A 15,915-nucleotide genomic window follows, 5' to 3' on the forward strand; every position below is an offset into this window, starting at 1 on the left:
CATAACAAAAATAGCAAATCCATCCATCCCTCTTTTTCGCAGGATCGCAGGGGAGATGGAACCTGTCCCAGAAAGAAAGAAAAGGCACAGGGCTGGATCCAGCCTGAATGGGACACCAGTCCATCACAGGACACACACAGACACAACCACACACACCAGGGCCAGTTCTACCAGAAGCCAATTACCTCACCAGTATGTCTTTCGACTGTGGAAGGAAACTGGAGCACCCAGAGGAAAGTGTAACTCCAAGCAGAGAGCACCCCGGGAATTGAACCCAGGGCCCGAGCACTGCAAGGCAGTAATGCTGAACACGGCACCAACATGCTGCCCCCAAAATGCCTAATATAATTTCCATTTCATTAACAGTTCATTAAAATATTGCAGTTGAAAAATAAAACCAAACATGCTATTTAAAATCTTTTATAAAACCATGGCCTACTGACCTAAAAAACTGTTCGAAGCGGCTCTGAAGGTTACCAGGTTCACCTCCTCTGTCCACTACCTGCTCTAAAGCCGTGTGAAACCCATGTTCGTAGTCATAGCATCTCATGCCTGTCGGAGAATAACAGAGGTACTTGGCAGTTTGGCTTTTAACACGTGTTAAAAATGGAAACTATCAGAATGATGCAAAGACTTGACAGTTTTCAGAAAATTGAATCAGTTACAAAACTGAATCAGCCAACCATATGTTATTTTAGAGTTAAAGTTGATCAGTACCCCACTAGTATAGTTCTGTCTGATAACAGATTAGAGGCAGTGAATTACACAGACTGTACAGTTCTGACCTTTTTGTTAAGCATCACCCAGGGGGGGCTTAGAACACCACTCACCACCTTCCCCACTCCTGGAATCTCATCAGCTGCTTCTAGTGTTCTTTCACCTCTGACCTGGCAAGGTCATGAACTCTGACCCTTCTGGGTAAGATTAAAAACCTGGTCAAAGATGTTCACCCTGAGCTTAGCTCCAGCAGAGACACTTTAAAATAAGACCTGCTTATCAGCCCATGCTCATTACGGCATTAGGGGTTAATTTGTGACACGAAATAGGATTTGTCATGAATTGAGGCTTTCCCCTCCTGACTTTGATGTGTACATCTGTTTATACACATGTTATTTAATTGGTCTCCTAAATGAAATAAGTGTTATATTTTAGAATTAAAAAAGCATAGTGATTCGCTAGGACAGCTTATTTGAGAGGAAAATGTGGAATTATATAGCATGAAAGTACTGGCATTTAGCACACAGAACATTTCTAAAGGGTTTGCTCACATTTTCTAGCAGTCCTAGTAACATTACTGGTCATGTCAAAAACTTTATAAAGGAGTCCTTTGATAATTTCAATCCTTCTTAATATGAGGCAATTGTTATATTTTCTTTTCATCTGCAGCGTTTAGACTTATTACAATACATGTAGTGTGCTTTTCATTAGGATATTTGATGAACTTTAATTACATCACCAAATAATTTAAATGCCAATGATTGTGAAATCCATTAACAATGGGTATTCCTGTCACCCCTATCCTCTCATGGAATTGCCAAAGCTTAGCTAGAACATTTGTCAAGAGAGGCAGACTTGGAACGAACTAACTGGTGTCTACTTGAAGGTGACTTGATAAACGTGATAAACGCCAGCTCCAGCTCCAGATGTATTTTGCTTGGGGCAGGGGCTTCTCACCTGGTCAGACAAGTCCTATAGGCAGGCAAGAATGACACCAGGAGTTACAGTACAAGCGCCGAGACTGGAATACTACTCCACTCTCATGAAGGTAGCCAGAGGTAACTGTATGACATCCGTGTAACATGACCAGACTTGTTAGATTCTGCCATTCGATCCCTACCCCAGGAACTGTAGAATCTGTATTCCGGATGGCCACGGCTGGTGCCTGGGATAAGGTAGTGGGTTCCGGCAGTTGCCATGGCTCTGCCTAAAGCTTCTGAATGAAATCCGCAGACTGGTACATCCAATGTACCTGAGCGTCACCCCAAACCCTGAAGCTCTCATCTGATTTTTCCACCGGCAATCTGCAGGAAATAGTGTAAGAGACCTTTGGGGGACAATGTTGTATCCATGCTGTGTACTTCTGTGCATGACAACGTGAGAGGAACCAAAATTCTCCCTGGTAGTGAAGATGTTAACAAAGGGAGTCCAAGAGCAAGTCCAGGTCAGTCTTGCTTCACCCAACCCCAGAGCACTCTGACTTTGACTTGTCACCATTCACTATGGACAGTGGGTCCAGCGTGGTACCATCCTCTCCAACCGACACAGTCCACTCATCAAACCTCACGTGGAATAACATCCCCCAGTCAGAAACTGCTTTTAGGAATGTGTATTAAGTTTGGCCTAAGAAGCTTTGGCGAAACCTGTTTTGCTGGGCCCAACTACCTGGCTTTCTTGTAGGACAAGGAAGTCAGGACCTCCATACAAAAAGAGAACTTAACCAAGGGTTAGCTGTAAAGGGGGACAGTAGGGTGGTGGAGGGGATGTGAGCAAGAGGGCTTCACGGGAGCATTAAGAGTTTTTTGTGAAGTGACGTCATGAAGGAGGACGAGTTAGTTTAAGGTGGCGGATGGAAACCAGGATTGCTGTCATCTCTCATACACTTTTCCATTAAAATCTCATTTTTGTCTTGAATTATTAAGGATAACATTGCAGTGATACAACGACCAAAGCCTGCTTGTGGTACAGTACAAGAAGTGAGACAAGCCGTAGTTTTTGTGCTGGTGTATGGATTCTGGATTATTGTATCCGGGTTGGGATTCAGCCTCACAATCAGCTGCTCGAGAGTGAGACACATGCTTCTGTAGTTCACTGTTAACAGTAGGCATACACAGATACACAATAGGCCTGTCTACACAGCAGGTTCTCCATGGTAACATCCTCTTAAGTCTAAAATTAATAATTTTGTTCGTTGAGGATGGATTAATGCTGTGGACACAGATAAAGCAAAAGCCACATTGTTTGATTATTGCATTCTTGAAAGAAACCTAGCCTGGTCTAGTTTCAAATGCTTCCCAACACAGTGTAAGAGCACCGGGTATTCATGACACATTTTTTCCATTTGATTCCTACGCCAGTGGGATAGACTGGATATCACTCTCCTCGGCTTCATTATCTTTGGTGCCTCAGAGGTAAATTCCACTTTTTCTGCTTCACTGTGGAGTGATAGGGGAGGATTTACATTTTAGCTGACATGTTCAATGAGGAGAGTTTCCACTCGCTGCAGAGAAATTTCGGTCTCAACGCGAGGTACCTGAATCCTCTTTCACTGTTACTCACGTGCTTATTGCCTCCTATGTTTGTAAACCCAATTCCCAAGTTCTAATTTCTTAGGGGAAAAACGGGAAGATTGATTTTGTTCCTCTCATGTTTTTCCTTTAAAGGCAGCTCATAAATCCGTAGCATCTATCGGAATTAGGGATTTTAAGGTTACAGAGGAAGAATATCTATTTCAAAATATCTAGGAATATTTGGCTCCCAGAAATCATGATTATTTCAATTTTCTTCACAACTTTCCTTCAGTCTGTGTATCCAATGTCTGCCCATGGGGCACTATGGGGACTTTTCTTACATATGTTCTGGGAGGCCTAAAAATAGCTGAGTATTGAACGTGGGTTTGTGGTTGTTTTGTCCACTGTCCTAGACAAGGAGGTTAATGATTCTGGGCTCCTTCCCACCCTCTTTAAGAGATGTTGAAAATCTTGTGGAATCCTCCACACTCCCTTTTCTTGCACCACTTGACTACAATTCCTAGTCATTTGCAAGAGCTAGGACCCATGGAGCCAGGGGGAGTGAGCAGAGAGGTTGGATTGCAGGTTGGGTCCTTATTTGAAACTTCTCCTTCTGTTGTAGAGTTGCAGAGACTGTGTGTTCGGGGGAAATGTTTTGGTTCCCTTTTGTCTGGGTTTTGAGCATTTCAACAAAAAATGCTCACAAAGGACACAAAAAGCAGTCTTTGAAACCCCTCTTGCCTCCTCCAGTATCTTATCTCAATCTCCGCCATATTCTTGCACGGTTTGGTCTTTATCTTGAATCGAGATTGAGAAGTGCAGTTTCACAATGCAGACGCACATCGAGTTGGCTTTCCATTTAAAAACAAAGGCATTACTGTGTGTGAGTGGCCTTGGGCTCCTTAAACCCTCAAGTGTCAAAAGCCTGCCGTCTTGTGATTCAATACCATTGATTTTAAAGTCTGGCAAAGCAGCGACTGGAGTTTTATGGGTTTTCCTAGTGTTTCAGACTTTTTTTCATTCATTACCAAGTCTTTGTTATGCAAATGTGGTGAGGTGGGGCTGGAAGAACAATTGCTTCCATTGGGTTAATTAGGTTCACATGGCTGTTAGATGTACAACATCAGTGGCTTTTGCTTTACAACATTAAAGACAAATTTGGGGGATTGGCAGCTTCATAGATGAATAGAAAGATTAAGGCAATTTGGATCACTGTCTTGCCTGAAGGAAAATCCTACATTTTCCTTATTTCATGCAATGTTAGATTACATTATGTAAATACTGGTCTTTATAGAGTGGAATTGCAATAAACTCTTGCCCAGAGTTCGTGCTATGAGCATGTGATATGAAGGAACTGAGCCAAAAGCTGAAATAACTTCTCCAAAACGTCTCCGTTACATTTTTTATGCTGCAGAAACCCAAATTGTTTAAGTGTGCTTTTTATTGAAGAAGTGTGTGTAAAGAGACCAAGGCATATCTTATAGAAAGGTATGCACTTTTAAGAGCATGTAGTTTATTTAAAAATGGGTTTGTTGATAATATGCATCAGTAAATGTTTTCAGAAAAATAAAGCCTTCTCGTGAACCATCCTAAACAACCCCTTAACTTTTATTTGCCTCAGGACTGATTTTAAGTGACTACGTTTTAGACGGTATTTAAGATGGGGGCATAAGGTTGCTTTTGCTAAATATTTCAACAAATGAAATGAAAAATTTTGATTGGTATTAAGTGTGTCTGGATTTGAAGCTCCATTGTCTGCTTAGTGAATAAGATAGAAACTTTCTGTATATTAGATCTGCTTATATGAAATATGTGCATGGCTTGATCATTTTGACAAAATGGCAAAAATAAAAATAAAAACTCTCTTTAGAAACTCTCTAAGATTATTTTAAAAACAACATGATGCACTGAATGCCACTGTTAAGCAGTTAAAAGCTGACTACTTGTATACACAAGTAAATCTCTTTGGCACAATGACAGAAACCCCTATCTTCAGTCAGCCAAAACCTAAAGCGTGTTTCAACGAAGCATTAAACGAAAAATCAGCTTCCTAGCATATTGAAAAAAGAAACAAAGAACAACAACAAAACACTACAAGTCTAAGCACAGTATCTGAATTATATACTGTATTAAAATGGAAAACTTTCAAAATTTAAGTATCTGTAGTTTTCGTTTAAGATTTTAATTGATGATTGGATTTAGAGAAAGTTATGACAACACAGCCATTAATCTATTTAACTATCTTGATTCTGAGGATCTAAAACATTCTAAAGGGGATAGTCACACACAATGTAGTTGACAGAAGTAGAGAATGACCGGCAAAGTTCTTGCAAAACAAGCAAATCCAGGTTCTCAAAGAGACAGATGTCAAGTTACTGTCTCAATACCAGAACATAACAGCGCACAGTATTTTCGACAGGAGCCTACAAGATTCATTCGGGTTCTCTGGTCAGAGAAAGGTGGCCATTTGTGATGCTTTTCTCAGCTGATTTAACGGACTTGAACTTTAAGAAGGGTCCCAATTGTAGTCGTAAAATAACTCAATAACATCTGTAACAGCACTTTCTGGGAGCAGATCACTTCCCAGGAAAATGCTAGCGTATGAAACTTTAAAGGTTTACAGAAGAGACAAAAACAGTGATTTCCAGAATGATTCATAGTCCCAACAAAAAAGGAATAAAAATATCATACAGTGGAAATATTTGTAGAATGGATATCTTGCTTAAAAATATTTAAAACATTGTTGTGTAATCTTAAAGTGACGAGATAAGCTTGCACCCTCTTCCTGTGTTACCACACATCAGTAGTCTTTAATTACCTAATAAATGGGTACCACAGTGGAAAGAAGTAGACTTTTTGTGGGAACTTCTACAGCTATCCCCAAATTTGTGGAGGTCAATGACAGTACTTCCGCAAGCAAAAGTCTTTCAGTGAGGAAAAGCTTTCTGACTTTAACCATGACGATGCATGATACTTCTTAATGTCTTCCAATGCATTACCTTCTTTTATACCCAAGGGAAATGGGAAAACCTTGGAAGCATCTATATACTGCAGTTCCAGAGGCTTCCACTTCACTTCCAAAGACCAGTATGCTACTGTAGAATTGTTTTTTGGGGAATATTATTTAAAGGATTACCTAGAGGCGTGAATAAACATGACCCTCGTGTTTTCAATGAATTATAATAAATATGACTTGGCTATTATGATCACAGTAAAACAACTTTAGAACTTAAGCAAAGACACTTGATCTCATCTTCATTCTGCTATTTGTTTCGTTCCTACCTTAGCAGGGGTATAAATAAATCTGGAGGACACTGTATGGGGGGGGTCACAAATAATCAACTGTTTTAAAACCACGGTTCACCTCAAATTGTTTGCAGTCTGCCCATCCGTTAACACATACTGAACTAACGCAGTTCCTTGATAAATGTCAAGACAAATAAAATGTTATGTGTAGCAATTATTTTCTAAGGATGAAATGCAGAATTTAATTTTCTAATCACATTAGTCTGTTCATCACCTCTGAAGACACGTTTTACAAATCCAAAAGCAAAACAGAATCATTCTCTGTCTTATTTGAATCTCAGAATGTACGTATAAACCATTTATTGTATATTGGAAAGTGTTATGGAATGCACATCACATGACGGTGCCTGTGACCTAATTTCTCCACTCCTTCTAGGAGCTACTGCTAAAGCAATATAATTCTGGGCAAGCAGAGTCCTTTGCTGTCTTTTAAAACTGAACTGTATATACAGAGATAAGATAATTTACATGGCTAATAATTAGAGACTGTTCAGTTTAGTGAGAGCACCAAGTGATGTGAATAACTGAAGGAGACACAAGAGTCAGTGAAAGATCAAGGATGTTAGAGATAGCATCACTTCTCTGTAAAACAGGCAGAAGCTCTAATTTAAAGGCACGTACATAGTTCTGTATAAGAACAAGGATAGGTTAACTACATACCATAAAGTGGAAAGAAAAAACAAAGTTGAGTCATCTTCTTGTGTGGAAGGGTCCACAGCTGAAAAGTTTTGTTTTTTACTTTAAAAAACATAAGCTTTGCTTATTCCTTTAAATTCCAGATGCTGATACAGCTCGTCAGTATGACCTATTAGTTGAGAATTTACATATACTTTCATAAAAGGTTTTAATATCTATGAAGTTTTGTAATTTACTTTTGGAAAACACTTCCCATTCTTTCACAATTTAAAATGTCAATAAAACTGTTTCACAAATTTAAAATTGCTGTTTAAGGTTTCGAAAAGCCAAATGTACACATAAAGCTAAACAAATCCAGTAAATTGGAACTCTGAACACAGTATCCCAAGAGGCATTTGGCTTTACAGTATTTGAATGTGTAAGAGACTGAAAAACATGGTGTGAAAAGGTGCAGACGACTTTCTCCACCTACAAGATAAACCTCCAGAAATGGCAGGTTAATGAAATGGACAGCTTTGCGTTTTCCAAAGAAAATGTGTTCAAGAACGACTATAACAGGATAGATCAGAAGGTTATGCTTTATTTGCGCTGGGATTCAGATAATCGACGTGAAATATGTCATATGAAAGGATTAATTAAGGTTTGATGTGTACAGTAGATTGATATAGAGCAGTGTTTTATTTAACTTATGGTATATAACTAGGTCTAAACAGTTGATGTTATATTAAAAAGTTCAGGAGTTATGACAGGTGCCATGCCCTCAGTTTCAACAGAACATATATTCAATATTAGCTATGGATGAGAAAGTGTGCTCCTGAGAATGTTTTAACTGATTGTTACTCAATAATTTATAATACTACTGACCTTTTGCTTTGGAAGGTAAACACGGCATTAAGGTGCTTATATCCAGTTACAAAACATTTGCACAATATATTTTCAAAAAACAAAACAGGTGTTCGTAATATCACACAGGGATTTCTGACTTATTTAAACATTAATGTTGTAAAAGACGCTTCAATTTTAAATTTCAAAATTCCAGTTATAGTAAACCTGCTTCACCATTCGTACACAGAATATATCACATTCAAAAGTAGTAAACTAAAAGGAAATGCTGGAACAAAATGGGGGAGGAAATCAATAAATGTTTTCACCATAGGCTGCAAAATAATTTTTCAAGTAAACATGGCACAGAAATCTAATAAACCTGAACCGAAACTCTAAGATCCACTCTTCCACTGTATGGCCAACAGACCCATGTACAATCTACATCGTATAACTTTTTTTTTTAAAATACATATTCTAGTGCATCTGCCATCCCTTACATAAAAATGCACATGAAATGCACAACTCATTTTTTTTTTAATAAAGCTACGCAACAGCACAGGTCAAATCGCAGTGCACGAGATAACACAAAAAAAAAGGCAGCAATCCTGCCAGGTAGCCGATTACACGGTCAGAGAAATGAAGCTGTTGTATCTCTGGATGTTCCTCTTCAGGATTTCGGAGCAGGGCCCCAGCACGCGCTCGAAACGAGGGCGGTCCAGTTTGACACACTTCAGGGGCCCGCGGGCCACCACCGTCGCTGCTCTGGGCCTGTTCAACAGCAGTGCTATTTCCCCTAAGGGTGAGGAAAGCGGGAAAAGAAACATTATTTGCGGATGGGAAATCGAGTCACCGATAAATGGATCGCACCATACTGAGAGCGCTCCAAGCCAAAGCTGAGCCGCTCTCAGATGGTTTTAAATTTCTACTCGCACATTGTAGAGTTTGGACGTTCCTGCGGTTTAGAGTTGCCGTATCAGGTTAGCTGGGGAAACGGGTAAATTGTTACGTCTTTCTCCTGCAACAGCCAGTGCCTGAAACTGAAGACTGCAAATATCAGATCACAGCTCAGCAGTCAAGTGAAAGCCTCTGGCCAAAACGACAGCTGTATGCAGTGTTTCAGTTGCAGGAGACATCAAGACTACAGTTGTGTTACTGTACTTTGCTGATCACAATAGCTAGTATGGAGAGCTGGGGCATCACCACTGGATCTATCCAGTGCTGTGTTTTCACTCCTCCTTCTCAATGGCCACTCAAACCCACAGGGAAGCAGCTTGCAGGTGCAGGGCTGGTTTTTCAACATGGAAGTGATCCCATAACACAGACCAGAACGGAACCTCTGTTATTTGAAGTTGAAGACCAAAGCACTTACTTACTTACACTGATGGACTTGATTGGTCTGTCCTCTGTTCTCAGACCATTGATAAAGTGAAAAGCAAACCTACACACCCATAGACTGAGTGAAGACTGGTTACAATAAGCTGCCACAAGCTATTTGTTGTGTGACCGAATGCCCACAGTATGAACAGGCATGATTGTAAATAAGAGGGATTTTGATCAGAATAATTTGCAGCAAAACTATTCCTTCTTCCTTTCTGTTACACATTTGCATTTGGAGACAATAATGTTTTCCCAAATTTTCCATTTGCTTTTGGTCATTTTCCAGTTGTTTTTCCATAAGAGTGCATACATCATTTTAAAGCAAAAAAAAAACACTTGCACCATATGTTCAAGTCCGATAGATCCCCCACGTTGTGTTAACAGTAATACAGGACAAACGGCACATTGAGAACAGGAATAAAGAAATAAGCAAGAGGTGAAAAATGTACTGACCAAAGTAATCTGACGGTCCGAGTCTTCCAACTTCCACATACTCTTCGTTGTCAGACCTGCGCTGCAGAACAGAGGCAGTGCCCTGCACAAGTCCAGAAAGAAGGAACAGCAGTGAGACTGGAGCTCTCTTCTCTACCTGCACTGAACTTGGGCCCTTGTGTTCACTTCAGCTCTGCTCTCTACATCAGGCTGACACCAGGTTGGGCAGACTTCTCAAAAGACACAACCGATGAGCACACACAACACGCAAGGAGTACTGCATTTGCACGTCATTAGTGAATGACCATTAACAGGATGGCACCAGCTTACATTACTGGACTCAACTTACCTCCTTATTGATCCCAAGAGACTGAAACTACAGGCAAAAGCCAACATTCTCCTTATAATGGGTCATTAAGTTCATTAAAATTCTACTCATGCCAAAAGGAAATGCACACAAAAATAATGTAAGAAACTCAACTACCCTGTAAAAACCAGCTTATGAAGATCCCCAGGGAATAGTCAGGCTGGGAACATATTAACCAGTTCTGACTACCTATGAAAGAACGCAAAGAAGCTGTTCCTGGTTATGACTTTGTATTTTTCTATTTCAAGCACATCCATACCGAGAAAAAGTTTTCAATTCCTACAGTTTACTGCACTGACCAGCCTGTAAAAAAAAAGAAAGTGTATGATTCAAGTAGGAAACCTGCTGCAGGCATGGTAAGACAGGACTTTGGCAAACTTTCAGAAACCTAGAGAAGAAAAACTCCATTACCCCACAGCTGTTTATAAAGCACATGTCATTCCATCGAAAATAAGTAAAAACATAGATTAGTCGGTTTTACAGCCCAAAGACCCTGACGCTACTGACCATGTGAAACACCTGCAACACAGAGAGGAGAAGCAGCTGCCTGGAGTACACGGGCAGCGCACACACTACGACCAATCGCACACCTCCAGCATTGCGAACACGCCGAAGAGCTTGAGAGCGCTGCAGCCGCGTGCCAAACCGAGCCAAAAGGGGCGATGTATCTTCTCAATCTGCGTAGCAGTCCCCCCTCCAAAATAAACCTTCTACAAAGCATCTGCAGATAAGCTTCATGTGCGAGTTTGTGTTGGGATGCCCTATTGCCAGTCGTCCCACCTGTGTGCTGCCGACACCTAGTTTTTTGTTTTCGACGGACAGAAAATAAAAACAGGGGCCTCCTGACATTGGAAATAGGACCAACAGGGAAGTCTGCTACAAGAGACAAACAGTGTATTCTTTGTTAATATTCTGAAATTACAGAACAAACACTTAATATATTGTAGTAGTTGAGATCATGAAAATATGTACTATACAGTATGTGAACACAAAGGATCCATGATGGCGATCTTGATATTGTTCTTTTCTTTTCTTTTAAATTTGATTTAAAATAGTGATTTAGATGTGCTTTCCTTGTGCACATAGTATAACACCTAAATGGTTAATAATTACCTGAAAATAACATTAAACTACACATTTCAAGTGTCCAAATAAGGACTGTAAATCATACTAATAAAGCTGGAATTCACTGAGGTAGAACATTAAACATTTATCTTCGCTTGGGTCCCGGCAGAACCTTTAAGGTTCTTGCATTGCTGTGAGTCATATGGAAAAAACATCCTAAACCATGGGCTGGGCTGTGTTCTCAGCAACAGCTGCTCCAGATGGGTCCAGATTCTCTATCATTGTAATAAGAGATTTGATCATAGCTTCCACCTTCAGTGGAGGTAGACAAAGGTGCCGACGATTCAGCAGAGCTGAGTGTTTGGCTACAACTTTTACATTTACATTAATATCAAGGTCCAGGTGTTCTAAATAGCCACAGACATGTAAAATAGGTGCTGTTTAGCTACATCACAACTTGCTAAGAGAGGATTACTTCACTGCTTCTTAAAGTGCCAGATTGGAATTAGTCACATATTAAACACTTGGCCTGGGGCTGGTAGCTCATCGTCAGCTTCTGTGGGAAAACCATCAAATGATAGTTCAATTCAATGCCAGAGAAAAAAAGCCCCAGCAGAATGTGTGCCAAGAAACGTGGACAACTGCCAATAACGGCACTATTTTTCCTCCTTCCAGACATATCAAGGAGATTCACGGCAGTAAAAGTCACAGAAGATTAGAGAAAAAAAAAGAGGAAGAAAAGTGGTAGTCTTTCCTGAATGAAACGCATTATCTTATTTGTCTCCGCCGCTTTTGCAACACAAAAAAAAGTCCGCTGAGTCAATAAAATGGCAAATTTATATTGGATTATGCAGCCGAGGCTTAACTTTCATCAAGGTCCACAAAGATGATCATGTCTGGGGATGAGACAAAAGCACAGGCCACCACCCACAGAGAGTGTTTCACTACAGACAAAAGGGCACAGAACAAGGAGAAGGGATCGCAGCCTGCTTCAAAATACAGCAAACAAAAACCATGTAAGAGTGAAGAAAATAAATGCATGCAGTCTGCCTTGTACAAAAAGCCCAGTTATTTCAGTGCAGGCAAAAGGCTAACATTTTCTGTTGAGCATAAGGGTTAGTTGTGCCATTCCAGGAGAAAATCTTTCTGTTTCGGACACCGCAGTAGATGTGGGTATAACTTGGCAAGTTTCTTCTGTCATAAACGTTTGCAACTTTGATTTGTTTTATGATCATACTAGATAGGTGCTGCTCCCACCGTCACACAGAATTGAAGGGAGGTGCAGCAGGTACGCAGGTAGATGTCTAGGGACAGATGATTGCCCTGGGCAAACAAAAAGGGTAAAGAAACCTGCAGTATTTCATGTTTTAAGGCCAAAACAAAGAGCTCTATTCTCCTGCAAACGGAAGAAGCAGCATTTTGGAGGGCAAATGAATGACAGCCAAGCACGTTAGGAAGTGCGGACAGAGGAGAGACAGAAAAGAGAGGGAGAGCAAGGCTGTTCAGAATGTAATGAGAAGCTCAGACAACAAGCGTAATCTTAGCTAATGCAGTGAAGGCCAAGGTATGGACGGTGTTTACTTTAGCAATATCTTAGTTAGTCAGAAGGAGAAGGGGGGGGGGGCTCTTTAAGGCGATATTCTTTGCTTTAATTTACCATCGCGAACAATAAGGGCAACGCAACAAGCCTTGATTTTTGGAAAAACAACGTAAAGCATTTTATGTTTAACTTCTGACAGGCAGAATGATGGAGAAAGCATTAGCGAGGAAAGAACCTGAAAGCTGCACATATAAATGAGAACACAAGCAGGCGTGTACAGCACAGCCCGTAGCAATGGAATTTCAGATAACGTTGTGCAGGCTTGGTTCAAAGTTTATATGCTAGAGCGTGCCAGACCTGGAAAGCCCCCAAAGACTCATATGAACAAACCCCGGCACACACACGGTATGAAAACAACTATCTTTCCTCAGGTAAGAGAAAATAACCCAGACTGATCTACACACACACACACAAACCCCCCAAAAAAACCTTCAGAGCCCTCTCATACAAACTTTGGTTGCCAGACTTCATCAATCATCCTAATTAATAATTAATCGTTCTGTATTTCTGGAAAGATTAATACCGAGATAGCTGTGTGTGCCCAAGGCGGTGGCTATGTTAATCCATCTCGCAAAAACCTGCTCCTTTGCTCTTTGATACTGCTGGGGCAGTCTCAGAGGGGAGGGTCAGATCTGGGCTGACATGTCAAACTGTCACAACTTAAAAGCAGGAAACAACTACTGAGCAAATACTGGGACAAACAACAGATTGGGCATGGTAACTTTACACTGGAAAGAGGATATGCAAGGAAATCTTTTGGATAAGCCTATTGTACAGAAACTTTCAGATGCCATGGCAGTTTTTTAACATTTCATGTTAAAAATCTAACATTTTCTTTAAGAAGCGAAAGTACCCAATTATAACTGTAATGTTTTTTTAACAGGTTTAAGGTCTAAACTTAAGGTCCCAGATAAACACTTTCAATTAAAAAAACCTTAATTATACCAAGATTAAATTATCTTCAGCTTTAATCAGGAAGGCCTACTCAGCAACCATTCTGTTGCTGTATAATCAGAGCTGTGCAGGAATTCTGATCTGGTGTTAAAAGAGATGAAAAACTCATCGATAAGGGTGTAGCCCAGCACAGAAAACTGAAACTGTAAACCCAATAACTATCACTGAATTTAAAGTGAAACCGAAAGACACTGCATCAAAGAAAACACACTAGTGTAAACACACTTTTGCAGTGTATCGATCACGGATAACAGTTAATCAGAAACTGGGTTTGTATTTTTGTTTTGTATGCACGTCCTACAATTACATTTAAATTGAATACTACTGCAGCTAGTTTCTGTAACTTGAATAATACAAAGCAATCTTCACGACAAAGTGTGAGCCTATGTTATGGAATAGGTACCAGATTTAACAATGTTTTGTATAGACTTGTTTGTGCAATGCAGAAAAAAATGAAAACATGTCAATTTCCATCGGGGCTCTATCCCCATAGTTATAAAAGAAACGTATATCTTTTTGCATTTTGCTCTCTGTTTAAAATCCGCAATTGGCCTTTTTACATTATTTTTTAGTGGCCATACAAACCACCGAAATAAAGCTAAAAACAAAAGCAAAGCTGGCACAACTTATCTCAGCCTTCTGGGGGAACAAAATGCATGTGGCTACACCACCTTGAAGGTGATTAGCACTTGAAGTGTTGTTTTCAGCAAAGAGCCATCCCATGAACTTGCCAGTTGTCTCTATTGCAGTACATTTTCAAAGACCACTAAAGTTTTCACCGTAATTTCAGATATCCCTCAAGGGACAGTTTCCTGACCTTGGAAACCACATTCCACATCTGTCCCGTCTGGGAAAGTTTGATTCTGTGCTTACATTGTGTGAAAAGCACAGTGGGAAACCGGGGTATGGAAATATCTGAAAATTAAATGTTTGTCTCGTCTTACAAAAGGAATTTAACATTTGGACATCCCAATCTTAAATGACAACTTTTTTTTTCATCATCCCAGTTAACAGAGTAACAGAACTGAGCTCTTCAGGGGGAACAAAATGAACAGTGTTCGAGACAGTCTGATCAGTTTAGTTTGTCAGCATGGGAGGATCACACGGTGAACTTGGTATGTTGGCATCAGTGTCCATGAGCTACATTTCTTGAAAGGCTTAACCAAGAATATTTGATTTTGCAGCAGGTATACAGCTTTATATTCTTATTTTGATCTGCAATTAAAGACAATTTGATTTCTTCTATAGTATCACTACATTATTTAGAGTATGTGTTCTGAACTGAAATATAGAGCCGCTAATGAAAGAATAATAGAGAGGAACAATTAAAATAGTTCCTTTTTCATCGATGATATTTTAACATTTCTTTTTGTGCTCAGCTCATCTGTTAGCCAGGTAACAGCATACACGGGTGCATCGAGAATGTAAATTAATTTATACTTCACTAAAAATAAATGTCAGGATCAAGTCACACTATTAACATAAAGACAATGTATTGAAAATTCCTCCCCAAAACTTTAAACAAATTACAAAAATTAAAGTACAGGCTATTTTAACATTATCATATGTAAAAGCAATCATGTAATGTGATACAGAGATGGGGAATTAACAGTAATTAGACTTTAATATGAGTAACATCTTAAAACCTGCTTTCTGTGTTTTGAGGATTATAATGAATAAAAGTATGCAAAACTTAGTCAATTAGCCTAGCATCCCTATTACCAGATTGCTTTTACTTTTATTTTGTATACTTTAAAGGTTATCCATTCATCACCACTATTCCCATCTCTCCCAGAACAAGAGAGAATGATCACAAGCCTTTCTATTTGCAATTACAACTGGCTGAGCAGGCACTGAGTTCAGTCCCACAGGGACACTTTTAAACAGTTTCTTATCTAACTTTGTTTCAAAACCTCAGTTTAAAATCCATTAACTTCCATCTTCAACACTTAGGTCTTGTTCTCAAACATCAGAGAAATGTTTCAGAACAACTAAAAATGGATAAATACATTTACACATTTAGTTTTTACCTTTTAAGTCCGATGCCCTCACCTATTCAAAAAAACCTTTAGCCACTCTGGAATATCACTATCTGTGTGTGAGTCCGAATGGCAGCCATCACGAAA

The 15,915-nt window shown here is 39.7% G+C and overlaps 1 protein-coding gene across 4 annotated transcripts in view; it reads right to left on the minus strand.

The window, feature by feature from the left end:
- Window positions 1-7,729: 7,729 nt before the first annotated feature.
- The window catches only part of prkar1b (protein kinase, cAMP-dependent, regulatory, type I, beta), a 76,826-nt gene continuing 68,640 nt past the window's right edge, over window positions 7,730-15,915 (minus strand). For all 4 annotated transcript variants that reach the window (XM_015359786.2, XM_006636966.3, XM_015359788.2 and 1 more), the window contains 2 exons: window positions 9,825-9,906; window positions 7,730-8,787 (listed from right to left, as the gene is read on the minus strand). In XM_015359786.2, the coding sequence (XP_015215272.1) occupies window positions 8,615-8,787; window positions 9,825-9,906 (255 nt within the window). In that variant the 3' untranslated portion in view covers window positions 7,730-8,614. The remainder of the gene's footprint in view (window positions 8,788-9,824; window positions 9,907-15,915) is intronic.

The sequence above is a fragment of the Lepisosteus oculatus genome, chromosome 19, assembly GCF_040954835.1.
Source record: "Lepisosteus oculatus isolate fLepOcu1 chromosome 19, fLepOcu1.hap2, whole genome shotgun sequence".
In the NCBI taxonomy this organism is placed as follows: Eukaryota; Metazoa; Chordata; class Actinopteri; order Semionotiformes; family Lepisosteidae; genus Lepisosteus; species Lepisosteus oculatus.